At 37.6% G+C, this 19,491-nt stretch overlaps 2 protein-coding genes across 2 annotated transcripts; both read right to left on the bottom strand.

The window, feature by feature from the left end:
* Window positions 1-1,208: 1,208 nt before the first annotated feature.
* Window positions 1,209-3,839, bottom strand: LOC143598195 (uncharacterized). The gene is made up of 3 exons (XM_077076477.1): window positions 2,634-3,839; window positions 2,450-2,567; window positions 1,209-1,903 (listed from the first exon to the last, which is right to left on the bottom strand). Exons 1-3 carry the CDS (start codon window positions 3,837-3,839, stop codon window positions 1,209-1,211), a joined length of 2,019 nt encoding a protein of 672 aa, XP_076932592.1.
* Window positions 3,840-13,803: 9,964 nt separating this feature from the next.
* Window positions 13,804-15,545, bottom strand: LOC143598191 (UDP-glycosyltransferase 76G1-like). The gene is made up of 2 exons (XM_077076476.1): window positions 14,859-15,545; window positions 13,804-14,698 (listed from the first exon to the last, which is right to left on the bottom strand). Exons 1-2 carry the CDS (start codon window positions 15,460-15,462, stop codon window positions 13,845-13,847), a joined length of 1,458 nt encoding a protein of 485 aa, XP_076932591.1. The 5' UTR covers window positions 15,463-15,545; the 3' UTR covers window positions 13,804-13,844.
* Between the last annotated feature and the right edge of the window lie 3,946 nt (window positions 15,546-19,491).

The raw sequence follows: 19,491 nt of genomic DNA, 5'->3' as shown, positions 1-19,491 counted from the left end.
CGAGAAATCGGACAACCTGCCCAATCTGCATCTGAGAACCCTGATATCCGACCATCTCCTTCTTCCGTGAAGGCACCTACACGACAATGACCCTGATCGGAGTATAATATACCCAAGCCAAGTGAGGTCTTAAGATATCTTAAGACACGAAGGGCAGCATCCCAGTGACCGGTGTATGGTGTAGCCATAAATTGGCTCAGAACACTGACAGTAAAGGAGATATCCGGTCGTGTGATGGTTAAATAATTAAGTTTACCAACCAGCCGTCTGTATCGCTCAGGATCTTTCATTGGATCTCCTTTCTTTGGGAGGAGTTTCTTTGTAGGAAGCATTGGGGTATCAACAAGTTTACAACCCAGTAAGCCACATTCAGTTAACATATCGAGGACATACTTTCGTTGGGAGAGAAGTATTCCTTGTGGAGAGCGCGATACTTCTATGCCAAGGAAATACCTCAATCGACCTAAGTCGCTGACCTGAAACTGAGACTGAAGAAACTGCTTGAGTTCGGTAATCCCGACCTCGTCATCACCTGTGATTATAATGTCATCCACATAAACAACTACGATAATCCTCTTTCCCTTATGGTGTCTAAAGAAGACAGAGTGATCGTAGGCACTCCGAGTCATCCCAAACTGTCCCATAACACTAGAGAATCGACCAAACCATGCCCTGGGAGACTGTTTAAGACCATACAGAGAACGACGTAGTCTACAAACTTTTGAGGCCTCCTCCTCAACAACAAACCCTGGGGGCTGCTCCATATATACCTCCTCCTCAAGAACACCATTAAGAAAGGCGTTCTTGACATCGAGCTGGTGGAGCGGCCAATGATTAATGGCAGCAAGAGCGATACAAATACGGACAGATGGCATTTTAGCAACCGGAGAGAAAGTTTCATCGTAATCAATGCCATATGCCTGAGAATACCCTTTTGCAACCAACCGAGCCTTTAAGCGGTGTAAGGAGCCATCCGGGTGTAGTTTAACCGTAAACACCCAACGACAACCAACAATACGCTTCCCTTTAGGAAGTGTTTCAAGATCCCATGTATGATTGGACTTTAGAGCCCCAATTTCATCTTCCATAGCCTGTCTCCATCCTGGGTGAGCGAGAGCGCTCGTCACATTTTTGGGAATCGGGTAGGAATCAAGGGTAGTGGTGTACGCATGAGATTCAGGAGATAGGTGGGTGTAGGCAACATAGTCCTAAATTGGGTAACGAGTACATGTCCGGGGTTCCTTACGAAAGGAAATAGGTATATCGGGAAGTGGGGCACCAGGAGGATCATAAACAGGTGTATCAGAGTTTGTTGGATCGGGTAAGGATGTATTAGTGAGAGGTGTGGATTGCTCAGATGTAGGTGGAGTATCGGAGGGTATTTCGGGGTCGTGGCCAGGGTATGAATCAAGAGTCGCTGATGTTTGACCCCTACCTCCCCTAGCATATATGAAAAGCAGTGGCGGAGATTCTGTCGGTGGGTCAGAATCAGTAGAGATTGGATCGGTAGAAGGAATTGACACAGGAATGGTGGGGATGAAGGAAGATGTGGGTATATCGAGGTCAGGAAATGGGTCAGAAACAGGAGTGGAACACTCAGGAAAGTAAGGACAGGGCTCATTAAAAGTGACATCGGCACTAGTAAAGTATCGGTGAAGAGATGGGCTATAGCACCGATATCCTTTTTGAACCCGTGAGTAACCAACAAAGATACAACGAAGGGCTCGGGGATCAAGTTTGATTTTTTTCGGACGATGGTCATGAACATAGGCAACGCAACCAAAGACTTTAGGTGCGAGAGGAAAAGGAGTACCGGTGGGACATAGTACAGAAAATGGTGTTTTACCATGAAGAACGGGTGTGGGCATACGGTTAATCAGATATGCAGCTGTGAGAACGGCATCTCCCCAAAAACGATGAGGGACACGTGATTAGATCATGAGTGTGCGAGCAACATCCAATAGGTGACGATTTTTGCGTTCGGACACACCATTTTGTTGAGATGTATATGCACATGATGATTCATGAATAATGTCGTTGTTTTTAAAGTACAAAGAAAAGTCGGTGGAAAAATATTCCTTAGCATTATCGGATCGGAAAGTTTTAATGGTGGTGTTAAATTGGTTTTGAACATAAGCATTAAATTCTTGAAATATGGAAAAAATTTCACTACGAGATTTCATCAAATAAATCCAAGTAGTGCGAGAATAGTCATCAATAAAGCTAACAAAATATTCAAAACCCAAAGTAGATTTGGTAGGGCAAGGCCCCCATACATCAGAATGCAAAAGTTCAAAACAAAAACTGACTCGATTAGACACTCTAGGGGGATAGGGACGCCTGGTATGTTTACCAAGTTGACACGACTCACAATGAAAATTAAAAGACGAAAGTGGTAAATCTGGACGCATTTGCCTCGAAACCGCTGTAGAGGGATGACCTAACCGACAGTGGTCCTCCTTGACTGAAGCAGTTGTTGTAGAACATGTAGGACCTGACGGGAAGATTAAGCGGTAGAGGCCTCCAGATTCAAAACCTGTGCCAATCAGACGGTTAGTCCCTAGTTCCTGAAAGATACAGTGAGTAGGATAAAATTTAGCAGAGCAATTGTGTTGTTTAGATTGTTGGCTTACCGAACAAAGGTTATCGGGAAATTTAGGAACATATAGGATAGACGAGAGGTTTAAGTCGGATGAGGTGTTAATGGATCCAACCACCAGTACAGGACAGGAAGACCCATCAGCCAGTCGAACGGGTTGGTGGGAGACTTTATTAAGGTTGGACAGAATACTCGAATTCCCAGTCATGTGATGAGTGGCACCCGAATCAATAATCCAAGATGAAGAAGGACTAGGAAGCGTACCTGAATCGGCCGTATTGGCACATGGAGCAGGAACAGGAGCAGGAGTCTGAGAGGCTAGAAGCTGCTGGAGACGACAATAGTCTTCTTCGCTAACTGTGTAGGTGGGAGTGGCGGTTGGACCTGAAGTCTCACCAGCGGCAGCCAAACGAGCTTTGGGACGAGGAGGTGGCTGACTTCCAGGAGGGCGGTTCGGGCAGTCCCATTTCGTATGACCTGGTTCCTTGCAATAGTGACAAACAAGACCACCGCCCCGTCCAATACCCTTTTTGTGGGTCATATGAGAACCTCGACCAGTACCCCGACTAGTAGATGTATACATAGCCGATGTATCAGTAGGAGGTAGAGTTGCACCAGGACCATACATTTCCCGCAACAGGTGAAAGGTTGATGCAACTGAAGATGTGGCAGCGGAGTTGCTCAACAGTAGGGGTCGGGCGCTTGAATACTTAGGCGATATTCCGGCAATGAAGGTCATGACATCCATCTTGGCGTTTCGCTCCTCCTGAATCTTCAAATCAGTAGTGGGTGGAAACATAGTGCGAAGCTCATCTCGGAGTTTGCAGAATCGTGTGAAATAGTCGGTAAATGTAGAATCACCTTGCTCGGCCCGACCATAGGCTTGAACCACAGAATAAGCATGAGAAATAGACTCCTTAGCCGAAAAGGATGAAGAGAGGTGATCCCACATTTCCTTTACGGTGGAAAAGTTTTGAGCAATAGTAAGGATTTGTGTATCCATAGCATTCCATAGGGCCATTAAGATTCCGCTATCATCAATTTTCCATTCTTTGGTAATCGGGTTCGGGGGTGGTTTAGTGAGATGATCGTCTTTGTCCATACTTTCAAGATCCTTTTGGACAAAGAGACTCCACGAACCCCAATTTTTTGAGTCAAGTTTGATCGGAATGCGAAGAACAGCTGAATAATTAATAATACCTGGAGCAATCTGATTTTCTGAAGCCTTTTTATCAGCCATTGGATCTGAAAGTTTCTTATCCGAACGAATACACACGCGAACTGAGACTGAAAACTAAAAGATCCCGAATTGAAAAACTAACAACACAGGGTGGTGCGGAAGCAAGAAATAAGTAACCTGGAAAAAATACAGCGGCCAGAGGATGGTGCACGCACCGTCACGCGGCGGCGCGTGGGTGACAGCGGCGGTCTTCAGGTGGCGCGTGGGAGCGCGTGCGGCGGCGGACCGGCGTCGGATTTTCAGGGTTTGCTAATCGGAGGGTGGTGGTGATAGTGGGAGAGGCGGTGACGGCGGAATATATCTCAAAAAAGGATTACAAGATCTGGACAGAAGGTAGACGGGTTCGGTTTCAGATCTAGGGCCGGCTAGTTCGGTTCAGATTAAGTGGCGGCTAGGGTTTGGATCGAGAGCCGTAGCTCTGATACCATGTAAAGAAATGGTTGTAGTGAAGTAATGTTTATTACTTGAAGGTGTTAGAAATACATAAGCAATTACATCTATTTATACACAACTAAACCCTAGCTATCAACCCATAAAAGGCCCATGGGCTTTAGCCAACTATATGGGCTAAAACCATAACTAAATACAACTAACAACTAAGATCACAACCACCTTTAAAAGCAATAAAACATTTTACTCTGATTCCAACGGTCGAGATTTTATTCAACGGGTATCTGATCAAAACTTTTTGTGATTCTTGAAAAAAACATGTTAGTTATAATTTAAGGTAATTTTTTTGTGGCAGATTCGAGACTATAGAGAGCTGACGGGGGTCTTGAAGTGAATGAACCAATTGCAGGAAACTATTATACTGTATGTTTTAAACGTTTGTAGTATTATGCATGCATTACTCAAGTTGAGTTACACATGTTTAACTCAAAGTTGGATTATTTGCAGATCAATATTGGTATGTACATAAAAGATGAAAAAAGTGAGCTCAGTTTTGGTAGATAGATCCGTTGGGGGATCGAGCATTGGTGACGAGCAACTGGAGTTGATGCTTCATAGGTACATCTTCCTTGATGATGCCATTAGTTCTTGCAGTTAACATTTAAACAATTTTGACCAACAAAAGTGAAAAAATAACCATTGAAACTTTTTTTTACCAAAGAGTTAATGAAATTATATGATAATGTGTGGCCAAAAATAAGTAGTTGGATTAATATTTGTTAAATAATTATTTGACTTTTTGTAAAATTTGACTTTTTTTTGTAAAATTATATGATAATGTGTGGCCAAAAATAATATTTGTAATGCATTTAACTCATGCTCATCTTTGTTTATTTAAATATGTAGTCAATTTGAACATTCTTGTGCTAAAATCACTTGAAAGTTGGAACTGATTCATATATACGGATTCATTTCTAAGCAGGTTTTTGGGTGTGCGTATCTTGGACCGTTTGGGCATTTCTACCAAATGTTATGGGAAATACTGTTCAAGGGCAAAAAGTACTCGTCAGCGGTTGCCAAGAAGGTATTCCTGTAACCTCTAAAGTTTGAATACTTGTATAAATGTTGTTTAAGACCCATACTCTTATTGTCGTTGTTGTTGTTGTTGTTATTATTATTATTGTTATTATTGTTATTATTATTATTATTATTATTATTTTATGTTTTGTGATTGAAATATTGAATCTTTTGCTGCTTCATGCCAATTTGACTTTTTGGCGAGATAAAAGTTCGTGAAGGCCATGTCATGCTTCCAACAGTTTCCTCAAAGGTTAATAATGTTTTTATACCTAAGAAGATAAAAATGTGACATTTATAAGCGTTTTATTGATTTAATACAATTATGGGTCTTGTGTTATGTTTTCAGGATTGGTTGGATATTGATTTTGGGATTGTAGAAGGTGTTGATTTTGTTGCAGTATCATTTTTCAAGTCTGCTGATACGTAAGAAATTATATATATATATATATATATATATATATATATATAGGTTGCCAAGTAGTGTATTTTAGAAAGGGGCATCGATACAGTGGGTTTTGGCCCTGCCCGGGCTCGGCTCATTTGATTTATGGGAGCTAGAGCTCGGTTCGTTTGTTAGTAATTAATTTATATACATTTTAAACATTTTCATGTATCTCGAGAAAAAACTTAAACGAGCCTAAGCTTGGCTTGAGCTCGTGTCCAGTACCCTAAAACGAGCCAAAGCTCGGCTCAAGCTCGATTGTTTAGTGTGAAATTCATACATAGAAGTCCAAAATAGTTAAGGCTCAACGGGACTACACGATCTTCCTGTGCAACTATGCAAGGCCTGAGCCCAGCTTTGGCTCATCACTCATGTAAAAATGGGCATCGATACAATTTGGGTAATGGGCCAAAAAATAATAAATGGATATATTAACGAACTTAAACTAACGAACATAAATGAGCGTAAACGACTGTGCATAAACGAGTTTAAACGAACGAACGAGACATGCGTTCATGTTCGTTTGTTTAACTAAATGAACAAATTTTGTTCATGATCGTACGTTTATTAAATAAACAAACTTCTTGACAAACACTTACAAACTATTCACTGGGTCATACAAATTTTTTTTTGTTATTTGTTCCTTACATTTTTTGTTTAAATTTTGTTGACACTTCAGACAAAATGTTCCCCGTGTATTAGCTCTTTTTTTAAAACCAATACATAAGGCATTGGTTTGTATTTCAATGGATTTTTTTAGTTTCTTTTATAACTATTTTTTTCAAGAATTTATATTTGGAGCATACCTTGAGGTGTGTTTGTGATTTTGGTTTTTGAAAAAATAATGTTTTTGTTTTTCAGGGTATTTTTGGAATTGATGAATCTACGGGTTTGACATATTTGCAACCAATGTGCAAGGTATCACTCAATTCTCTTTGGCGTATAATAATTATTAGATTGATCTATGTACGTATTCTACATGTTAAGCGTATATATCACTATATATACGTGTAATAGTTCTAGATGTGTTGAAGTTTGATTGAAAATACCCCTATGAGTCCTCATGTTTGTTTAACGTTGTATGCAGGTGGAGCACTGCTGTGGTATGCTGAACGCAGTGACGGATCCATGGATTTTTTTCAAGTGGTGCACCACTTTTAGATGACTCAATTCTATAGAATCGGGTATAAAAAAATCCGGGTCGGTTTGAGGTTCGGGTCGGTTCGATGGTTCGGACAAAGTTCATTACATAATAAAAATACGATAAATAACAAATTCCGGGTCCGTTTGAGGTTCGGGTCGTTTAGAAACCATATTCACACAATTAACCTTACCTTAACAAAAAACATCCACCCGCTCCACCACTCTTGTCTTTTCAACTATTTAACATTCAACACCAACAACCATGATTTGAAACATATTAATCGTGACCACAAGCCATTAAAACTAAATTTAACAAATAACCTAACAATTAAGTAGTTTGCAATCAAGAACAATTAACATTTAACAAATGAATGCAAACTTACTTTCAAAGTGGGAGGATTCGAGCAACCGAGCTTCGAGGAAGAGTAGAAGACCGTAGGATAGGAAGGCAGGAGGTCGGAGAACGGCCAGAAAAGCTGTGGTGGTGGTCGGAGAACGGCCGACGGGGACGATGGATCAGGGGAGATAGCAGGCGCCATTGTGTTTAGTGTCTGATTTTTTGACTAATAAAACCCTAAATGGGTTGTGCAGTAGTTAGTAAAAAGGAAAAGTTCAAAACAAAAGTTCAAAGGTTATATATGGAAATCCATAATCAAACTTGTGACCTTCAAGTTACAAAATCATCACCTTACCAACTGAACAAGCGTTTTAAATGAGTTTAAAGGTGGTTCTTTCCAAATTTATAAGGTGGTTCCTCTAATATTTTTATATATACAAATACACCATTATTTCGAAACTCGGGTGGTTCCGGAGAACCACCCATTTCTACTATAGATCCGCCCATGGCTGAACGAACTATTAAATCTTACCGGCTATCTGTTCCAAGATTTTCCTTATGTTGCCTTGAAGGCCAGATGATTATACCATCCATCTTAAATTATAGATGCACGCACAGAGAAGTCGGTGCTTTAAGTTGTGATAAAATGTTTTGAAGAATACAAACTTGAAGCCGAGTTTCGACTCGAGAATCTGAAGAAATGACTTGAGTAACCGGAGAAGAAGAGCATTACATAATATTAAGTAGCGTTGAACAAACATCAAAGTATTGGCGGAGCATTACATATAAATATTCCCAACTTCTATATTTGTCTTCTAGTGAAGTGGTGTCATATCAATACATTACATTTGAATTTGAGTGTGGGTAGCTCACTTAATGTTCGACTTGTGTGAAAATTAATTACAGAATATTAATGTTGCGATGGGCTTGGTTGTGTGGGAGCTGCAGTTACGCTCATGATTTATAGATGATCAAGTGATTAACTACCATTATTTACATAATATTAAGTAGCGTTGAACAAACATCAAAGTATTGGCAGAGCATTACATATAAATATTCCCAACTTCTAGATTTGTCTTCTAGTGAAGTGGTATCATATCAATACATTACATTCGAATTTAATTGGTTTCTATCACTTGTCTTCTAGTGAAGTGGTGTCATATCAATACATTACATTTGAATTTGAGCGTGGGTAGTTCAATTAATGTTCGACTTGTGTGAACATTAATTACATAATATTAATGTTGCGATGGGCTTGGTTGTGCGGGAGTTGCAGTTACGCTTATGATTTATAGATGATTAACTACCATTATTTACAGAACATTAAGTAGCGTTGAACAAGCATCAAAGTATTGACGGAGCATTACATATAGTTATTCCCAGCTTCTAGGTTTGTAAGGTGCGTGTAGTAAGCCGTTGTTGCAACAGATGGATATTTGGTATTGTACTTGTTTTCCTGCCAGCGGCTGTCTGCTGCTGTGGCAGTCAAAAAAATATTTCTTAGCAGAATTGCCGCTTTTTTTTTTCAAGACAAAGTCGATGCTCCTAGTAACTGATAGGTTTCACATAACCTATATTGAAAGGTGGTGTTAGTATAATGAAGCAGGGAATTATTATGCATAGTGACCACATCAATGGCATACTTTTCAAACACCACCAAATAGGCATAGACAAATATACTATTTTTACTTCAAAATTAAAAAGGATGTAATATATTTCAATACTAATGGCCACTAAGAAAGTCTAATATATTTCATGGTACTACATATCAATTTGTCAAAACATTAAACAAATGTAAAAATATAAATCTAATTCCAGAAAACTCATGTGCACACATCATTATCAACAAATTAATTAGATCCTCTAAAATTGTAACAAATGTATGCAATCTTCAGAGATTGACCTCATTAATCATGTAAAAAAACAAAACAATTCCTATATAATCTTCCTTTAAACCATAACAGGTAAAACATTGTTTAATTCAAAAATTAAGGACCTAAGTCGTTGGAATTGAGAAAAGTTAACTATAACACAATCACCACATTTGTTGACTTATTTTCACTATGCATGTTGGTAATTATCCTCTATTTAATTATTTCTTTATACATAGTTAAATGGGCCCTTTTGTTAGTCCAAATCAGTAATGAGTAAAGGCGAGGCAGGGCCTGTTCTTAAGTCAGCGTCTACAATTTGGCCTTTTGCGTTATATATAAACGCAAAAACATATGGTGTCGGTTGAACCTGACACCAGATATGTAGATCCGCCAAGGGTCTATGGCCTTTGGGTCTAGTATGTGGGATGTGTCAGGGCTATCGAAGCATGAATTCTGGATACGGGCCTGGTTAGGATATTTTTGATCATGTTGACACAGGAAGGTCAAACGGGCCCGTTTGTTACTCCGAGTTAGTTAAGTTAGAGTTGTATAGAGAACCAGAAACTGAATTTTAGGAAGACATGTTAAGTACCTGCTAAGAGATCTTTGTTGTTGGTGTGGGTATGCACCACCTCGTGTGGCAAGTGAAAATGAAATGCAGGTATGTTGTCTTTCTGTATTGGGACCGCGTGCATGTATTTTTCCAGTATTATGAAAGCTTTGTGATCGACTGTCCGCATCGTATTTCGCTTCGAAGTGCAAATACGTTTTTGGATTGAGAAGCACCAATTAACTTGAAGTTAGTCAATCAGGTGTTGTATGTTTTTTGCAGGGGCCACAACCTCAACTGCATCTTCCTGAAAACGTTTTGATAATTATTAGGCTAAATATCAGGTAAATGTGTGGTAGACATGATGGCCGAGATGGTAAGGTAGACTTACGTTGATGTCGACCAGTAGGAAGCAGCCACTTTCTAACAACCCTAACTTCAAGTGGTGAGCCATTAGTTCCATTTCTTATTGCAGCGATTCTTTGGAGGGTCATCATTACCTGGATGAAGAAAGTAAATCTAAATTAAGAAAAAAATTATATATCCTTTTCATGTTACCTGTAAATGAACGAATAACATGTGTATGCATTCATTACCTAATGATTAACAACTAATTATGTGTTTTTGATCATCAAAATTATGTCTAACTCTCAAAAGGAAATCAGAGTAGACAATGTTTTCTGTATGGTGGTTATCATGGTTATTGTCAGGCAAACGCTATAACCACTAATATTGGTCAACAAACACAGAATCCTAAGGTGCTAAGTGCTAACGGACACAAAAACAAGGCACTTAAAGTCCTATCTAGTATCGAATCTTACCAAGAGAGAACACTACCTTAACTTGTGCAGATAGGCAGGTATAATCAAACAGAAGTTGAAAAAAAAATTAAAAGGTAAAAACAAATCAGATACCCAAAGTTAACTGCGAATCGAATTGCATCATTCTTGAATTAAATCACAACTCAATCGTCTTGCCAAAATTGAAACTTAAATTTCTAACTATTAGTTGATAGTAACATCCAATGAGCACGAAAACGAAATTGGAGATAAATTTAGGGCTACCTTTGATTTTGAGATAGGATCTACTGATCATCGTCATGTTCACCTTCTTCACAATCTGTGTTTTGTGCTGTCACGTAGCCGACACCACCAACAAACACCTGAAGCCCTAAGACGTACGATTAGGGATAAATGAGGTCGACCTAACCTTAGTTTCAGTGATCTCAAAACTCAACACAAACAACTTACCTCTTGATGAAGAAAGAACCAGAGAGAGATGAAGAAGATCAGGAGGTATTTTTGTTTTGGTGACGGTGAAAGGAACGGGAGCCATGTGGGTTGAAGGTCGGTGACTTACACGTGGAGGTGTTGAATACAACTTTAGCAACACCATGTACAACTCCTGATGCACCAAATCTCCCAAAAATGTAAATATACTAGTAGACTAACCCGCGCACGTTGCTGCGCGTTAAAACACGAAAACGTTACGCATATATATAAGCTTTTTACACGAATCAAAGTTTCCGTTTTTTACTTGTTACCCGAATGTTGGGCTAGTCTTCACTTGCACGAACAAAAATGATCATCCTTGTCCTACAAATGTTACTTTTTGTGATCATCCTCTTCAACTGCTTCTCTTCAACTGCTTGGCTGCAAATATCATCTCATGTTTCATATTTTTTTTATTTTACAAAATAGCCAACAATTAAAGGGAGTGTTGGATACTCACTTTTCCTTTAACCAGTTCTGACTACTTTATACATCTCATCTTCAACTACTGGTCTAACCTAAACAAACATTCAATTGTCATATCATAAACATCAAAAACACTAATCAACATGCAAGTGATGTTCATAATAAACCCCCTACCTTGGGTAGAAGCACATCAATGTAGAAGCACACCCCACATCCCTGTTTTTTCCTTCCTTTTTTTGTGTTTTATGGTGTCACTGTCTCACTGAGCACCTTCATATATACTACTACGAATAATATCATGATATAAAATTCAAGTAACAAAGCTTTGCAAGTGTATGCAGCCTCCTTCACTAATGACTCTTAGAAAAAAGCTGTAAGGCTCTTCAATGGCTTCTAATCCTTGCCATAGCTCGAGTTAACTTGTGCCTAATCGCATAATAAAGTTATTACAAGTCACAAAAAAATAAAACAATTCGCAGAAAAGAAACAGTTCACAATTTGGGAAAACTTGCAAACATCTACAATTTTGCATACCTCTCGGTTTTTAGTTTTCTCATGTTGGATTGTTTGGGTATTGTGTAATCAGGTTTAAGGCTACTTAAATTTGTGATTAACAGTCGATTTTCGGACTTCAGCAACTAACAGGTTGCTACAGCAAATTGACGGTTCGAAGGTATAATCGGAAAACTGTTAACAGATTTCGTTGCACTTTTTGCTCTACTTCGCTTCATGTGTGCTGCATTGGCTATAGTCTTAAATTTACTTGTGATTGTTTAATATCACTTTAAATTTTTAGCAATGTATAATCTGCAAGAGTTTGCAGTCAGTTGTTTGACTCAAAATTAGTCTAAGATGTAAGTCAAGAATTGTTTAACCGGGTTTAAGGCAGCTTCGGGTCTGGTTCGGTAAGTCAGATGTTCTTTTCCTAGGTTCTGGGTAGGTTGCTTCAGTAACTAATCTTATTTCGGGTTGGTTTCGGTTATAATTTATGGTTAAAAACATATTGACATGATTCAGATTTCAGTGCATGGGCATGTACAGATGCACTGCAAATCTTACAAGTAAGTGGCATTGCAAACATATGTAGTGTATTTACGGTTCATGTGACCAAAGAACATATGGATTATGGAATAATACCTTAGCAAGCGGTTATATGAGCTAAAGATGTCTTCATGCAAACATAAGGGCAACGGTATCAATTGGCAATATAGCCTGCGAAATCAAGGAAAATTGTTTCATATAGTATTTTGAATCAATAAAAGTATGAGTAAATAATTTTACATTTATCTCAAACTCTCAAATACTAATTTTTCTTAGAGCAACTTCTGTTCATGCTTATACAAATCTGATTATGAATGATCCAACAAATTGTTTCAAAGATAGGTTGGATATTAGGTGGTGGGTTCTGGAGACAGAATATTACCAACCTTGCTAAGGATTAGTTTAATCGCTAATCGGTTATCGGCATACAGGTTGGGCTCGGGTATGACTGGGCTGCTAAAATTATTAACGAATGAGCCACAAACAAATTATGCATTTCAACAAACACCTGGCGTGCATGATATTTAAATGACAAAACAATCAGAGTAAAAGCAATACCTACTGACCAACGACAACAACCAAACGACCGTCGCCGTGAACCACTGATGATATAAATTTGAAAGTTATTTCAGCAAACACTATAATCAACAATTAGAAAAATTGAAGACTTAGGAGTTGAGAGTATCAGTGTGCTTCAGTTGTCGTTAATTCTTCAAACCAATAATCAATAACATAATTACCAAATCAATTAACTTAAGTGTTAAGCTCTTAAAATTGTCAACATTAATATAAACGCCAAACTACGATAAAGGAAACTATAGTTTTAGACAGTATTTTTAATAAAAGATTATGTTAACCGTAAAATTTACTTTTCTTTTTCTATAAATGTATGTTTTATTTTTATACAGCTACATTGAAGCTATCTAGTTCATGTTTACACAAGCCAATCATGACATGAGCTACCCACACTCTTGATATGACACCACCAAGGACAATAAAGTCCTATTTACTATAGACAATTTTGCTTAGAAGCCTTACATTGAAAAACAAACATTTAATCAGGTACAATTATTATAAACAATCCAAGGACGATAAGGTCGTGGTAGTGTTTAAGAGGAGCGGAAAGGGAGTCATCATAAGTGCCGTTCACAAAATGAAACCATCAAATTTGAGGACATTATACTGCTTAGATTAAATTTAGCAGCAGTTAACGGTATTTTGGAGAACCGGGATTTAATTAGACCAAATATAGCACATGTTTAACTCACATTGATCTACCTTTTAAATAATTATTTAAGTAAACTGGTGTGAGCTCGCATCCTTACAAGTGCAAACTAGTTAAGATTTAGGTGTATGAAAAAAAAAATTTGTTCAACAGAAAGATCTAAATAAAGATGATTGAAATATTGTAATATGAAAACTCTATCAAGTTGAATGCCAAAGTACAAAAGTTAGAATGAAGATATGTATGCAACTAAAGACTCCAATGATTCATATGCAGAGCCACCTTTGACCAAACATTGATCCAACTTTTGTTTCAAAACTCTTGCTCTTTCTCTAATGTCTTCATCCACCATTACTCTTTTTATTGCATTTGTTATCTCTTCTCTTTTCCATCCATTCTCCAAATACACCCCCACCTTCCACGCATCGCTCATGTATCTCGCATCCAATGGTTGATCGCCCCAAAAAGGCGAGCAAATCATAGGAACTCCTTCGCAAACGCCTTCCATTGTCGAGTTCCATCCACCATGGGTCCAAAATGCACCAACTGCTTCATGGCCTAGCACTTCTTGCTGAGGAGCCCATTTCACAATCCGCCCCCTCTCACCCGGGAACCCATCAGGCAATGATTCGACCGATTTTGAATCGTTAACAAAACCAGGTCGAACCACCCATAGAAACGATTGCTTGCTATCGATCAACCCATGAGCTATTTCCATGAAATGTTCCTCGTCCATTTGAGAGACACTGCCAAAACTTACATAAACTACAGAATTACGTGGTTGTTGGTCTAACCAAGGAAAAATGGTTCGATCTTGTTCTAGTAAGCTACTTGATGCAGCTGTGAAATGTTTGTGGAATGGTATCAGAAAACTTGGTGCCAGAATTTCACGCCGAATGGTTTCAAGTCCGTCCTCTTCGAGTTCCTTGAAAGAGTTCCAAATTATTCCTGAACATGCTTTTGTTTGTTTCACCATGTTACCGACCACGTCTGCAAGGTCATTGTACTCTCTTTTGAAACCCGTCTTTATAATGTCTTTTACTTTTAGCACAGGAAACTCTACCACTTGTTCTTCCGGATCTTACATGTATTAAAGAGAATGTATTAATATTGTTCATTATTATTATGGAGAATATATTACTATGGTTTATTATCATATAATTATCATAATCCGAACAGTATAGCTGACCCCTTTACAAGTTAGTTAAGAAGGAAGAAAAGATATATATGATTAACTTACTTTTGTGATCAGAAACATCGAGAAGACGGGACATTGAAGCATAAGTAAGAAAACAAAACAGGCTGCTCGTCCTCAAAACAAGTCGTGGGAGGTTAAGGCTATCTGCTACCGATTGTGAGAAGTGCCAAAGCGCGTCAGTGATTAAACACGCTACACGTGGTTCGTCTTTTGCCGCCAGTTCCAGTTCTAGTTGATGGCGTAATTCATCAGCACCAAATTGATTGAATACGACCATCCGAGCAAAAGCCCTCATGCCTTGTAACGGCAATTTGGAATAACGTTCATCATTTGGATCGTTGTCGAGTATAAATTTGAATGTGAAGTGAGGGTAATTGGAGGTTTTGGGTTTGTTGAAGTTGGTGGTAAGGACGGTGATACTAAAGCCTTTGGAATAGAGTATATTCGCAAGCTGAAGCATCGGGTTTATGTGGCCTTGATATGGCAACGGAAATATAATTATTCTCCGGTGACGGCTAACAGATGTCTCCATTTGGTTCTCCATAGAACTAACTAAATGTTTATGTTTATGGCAGATTAATGTGGTTGTATTCTTATAGCAAAATGAAGGCCGGCAATTTTGGAATGCATGATAATTTTTAACCATTTGGTGTCACTTTCTTTTGTATTTCTTTTTGAATTGGATGCTGTTTTGATATCAAACTCAATATATGGAAACAAAATAGCCATAATTTTCAAACTTGTTAATTTTAGGTGACGATAATATTTGTATTTCTTAATTGGTTTTACTATTTAAGTATTTTTTTGTCAATAACCACCACTCTATTGGCAGTTAGCACAAAGAAAAAGACTGTAAATTACATAAAAAAATAAAATAAATCTTATATATTTTCAAAACGTTCTTAATTCATATTTTAATTGCTATGTCAATAGTCATAACTTTTCAACTTCTTACCCTCACTACACTACTATGATTCGTGTACTATTTCAAATACATGCTAAAATGTGTTGGATTACGATAGTGAGCCTAAGGTAATAGCATTATCTTTAATCACCAACAGAAAACAAAAACAAATGAAAAATGTAGTAGCATGCAATCTTTAATTATTTTAATTGCATATGTTTCATCATGTGGGTTAACTGTCACCTCTTGTTAACAAAGATCTCATACAATACAATACAAAAGTATTTCTAAGACCTTATACATACTATTCAAATGATATGTATAGGAGTCTTAGCTAATTTTAGGTGACGATAACATATTCTCTCTAAATAAAGCAATTGATTGTATGTGAAAAGAAGTCGGTGTTATAATCATTTTAACTGAATGAAGTCCAAAATTAGGTATCGTAAATATCAAATACTTGCCATATTAGAAATTGAGAAGAATGGTCAAAGGTTCGTTTCTTTCCTCTTTATTGTTACTACCCATGATTTCTAGTCAATCGAATTATGATTACCCCAAATGGTGTTGCATCCTATAGGAGTTTAGGATAAATTAATAATAGAGATAATGGAAATTAGCTCCCATCTTCAATGAGATTTTCTGATTGTTTGAAACAAGTCAAGCGTCTTCTGATGTTTATATTTGTCTGGCCTTAAGGGACATGATATGGCTTTAGCCTAAGAGTTTGTCGCTATCACTGAGAATGAGAGACGTGGTCCAACGTTAATGACGTTTAACCAAATGCAGAATGCATATCCAGTGGGTTATTTAATTGAGACTGGCCTTAACTAGTTCCAGGTATCGAAAGAAAAGACGCCATCACCTAGCTCGGTCAGCAGGCTTAGTCATTAGGTCGGATGGGCATCTAATGTATGTTATGTAGGAATACTAATCATCATTCACAATGAAACGATTTCCCCTGTCCTCCGCTCTAGCGGGCATTGGGGTTCAAGTCCAACATCGAATAAGATATATTTAGAAAATATCTCTCCTAACGAGAGCGGATCGTTTCTAGGTCGTAAGGTAGCTCATGTCTCCACCACTTTGGTGTGAATACCGATTTTGGTTAAAGCGAATATAACTATGCTCAAGGTAGGAAAGACGATTAGTGATGTCCCCAAAATCAACATACCGTTAGCATTTATATATAGGGTGTACCGCAGCTAACTCACCACGCTAATAGCACATCTCCGGTAGTTCTCATTACCGATCCTAACCATTCAACATTTTGCCAATGTCAAATGTAACAGATAAATTCTTCTTCTCCACTTTAGGCCAAAAAGATGAGTATATGTTTTCAATATAAGATAGACCAATATGAATCCATATGAATAGTTGGATGACCGGTTACTCGTCGTTCCTTGTGAGTTACGGATCTAACAGTTTCGATTAATATGATAGAGGAGAGTTTTGATGATGAACGGTCTTTCACCAACTAACATGACTTATTCACGTTAACTATTTGGTCCTCAGTCGTGCGGTATAGGGTACCCCGGAAATAGAAATACGTTGTTGCTTAAACTTTGTTCCTAGGGGGAAATAGAAGGCATAATGAGGACACTGTTATTCGGGTTTCATTCAAATTAAGGCTTGTCACGGTCGAAGTTATTATCGGAAGTTGTTCCACTATTGGAGAGTATGCCCATCACTTTGCCCCTTGTTTACTAGAAGAAAAGTTCATCTATATGTCTCGTTAGGGGTCATCCTCGTTGATGTATTGAAGTTTAGGTTTGAGATTTACCACTTCATTATTTGCGTGCAAGCTGTTGGCGATAGTGGGTTCAAGCGTGAACTAATGGAAAATTGGAAAATCAAATTATATTCCCTCATGAGGGCATTCAATAATACTTAGGCTATTTGAGGCTTGACTCAAACTAGGGTGCGTTAGTGTTGGAGGTTTTGTAAGGAAACTGAGTCGTTGTTACTATAGGCACATGAGATGAGTTATACTATTTGCTTTCGCCATCGATCAAGGTGTTACTTCAGACGATGAAGAATTGTTGCTCCGAGGCCAAAAATTTCTAGATAAGGGATCATAGGGAATTACTCAATCACTAGGGAGATATCATTAGAGATATGAGTTAAGAGAGTGATTTAATGCTTTATGACATGTTCCATAAATAAGTTACCGATTTCCATGAGGGTTGAGGTAGGACCATACTAGTAGCTAATTCACGGGCCAAGATGAGGCGAGTGATAAAAATTGGCGTTTAAAAAAAATATTGGCCAATGAGGGGTCTTAGGGAAGATATTTCTAAAAGATTTTTGTTATGGGGGTTATGGTTCCATTCATGCATAGGGTTAAATTCTTGTTCAAAGTCATTGCATTCTAGTGGAAGTTCAATGGTTTAAAATACGTTTTCCAATGTTCTCGAGAAAATGAGATCACCTTATGGAAAGGTCTTATTATAGAGTTTGTCATGGTCGGAAAAAACATTAAGCTAAAATGGGAGTTAACAATTGGTCAGGGTAAGTATATCAACAGGAACCTTTAGCTGGGGCGCACAAACAATGTGTCGGTTTGCAAGGGGTTCATAAAACTTCGCATATACACTAGGGTTAGAGGTCTTGCAACGAAACGCTAGAGAGGTTTTCAATTCAAATAATTTTCCTAACAAAGTTTGGAAAGGATGTCTTAAGCTTGCCAAAATAACTTGCATATTGGTAACTAAAACATCAAATTATATCAGGATCCATCTTCAATCGGCTAGTCGCTCCCCTCAGTTACATAACATGCTCAACGGTGCCAACTAGTGTTGGACGAGTTATGAGAGCTCAGAAAATTTCTCTTTCAATCAGGATTGCAATCCGATTTTGTAAATTAATAAAATCTAGTCAAACAATGTCAAATAATTAGGATTTTTGACTTTTTTAAAAACTAGACTCAAAGTACTTGACCGTAGAATCAAGAATCAATCAAAAATACCATCGTATCAACAAGTTATACAACTAACAATCTAGATCACAAAATCTGTCAGCAAGCAGATCCAAATCAAAACTTACAACAATCATGATTTTTATATCTCTATGATCCTAAATCACTAAGGAACCATTTTATATGATCAAAACTCATGGTTTCCAATATTATACCAAATTTATAAAATACATTTATATATAAAAGGATTCCATCTTTTCTTTTATAACAAGACACAAAAATCCCTTTTAAACAAATCAAACTTGATCATACTTTGTTTATTCGTATGATCCAATCATTTGGATACTAATCCCATAAATCAAAATCAAAAACATAAATAAAGAAATGTACTAATCATGTTTACCTATTGCTTAGTCCAAAGATTCAATCCTCTTGCTTCCAAGAATCACCAAAACAATACTTGTGTATGGGAATAATTTGAGAGAGTTTTTGCAAAAGTGTTTTGTGTGTGTGTGAGTGATAGATTTTGGCTAAGATGGATAAAAATGAAAGGGAAAAGTTTGATTAACAAGAGTTTGTAACTCCTTGTTAAATTAATAACAAACTTTTAATCTCACTTTAATAAAATTCAATCTTAGGTAACTTTTATATTAAAATAGGTGATATGATACAACTTTTATAAACCATTTCTATGTATTATATTGTCTAAGGTTTATTGGTCTAGCTAGGTAACATAACATGTAACATATCATATAATGTAACAAGTTTAATCATCTAACTTTCTTCTAAATCACATAAGTATATAACAACTAGTCATGTTACATATTGATCATATAACACATTATACCTATCAT

The sequence above is a fragment of the Bidens hawaiensis genome, unplaced genomic scaffold, assembly GCF_021521415.1.
Source record: "Bidens hawaiensis isolate Kalapana, Puna unplaced genomic scaffold, B.hawaiensis_p1.1 tig00049782_1, whole genome shotgun sequence".
In the NCBI taxonomy this organism is placed as follows: domain Eukaryota; kingdom Viridiplantae; phylum Streptophyta; class Magnoliopsida; order Asterales; family Asteraceae; genus Bidens; species Bidens hawaiensis.
Note: the sequence above shows the minus strand (reverse complement) of the source record. Positions and strands in the feature narration are given on the sequence as shown.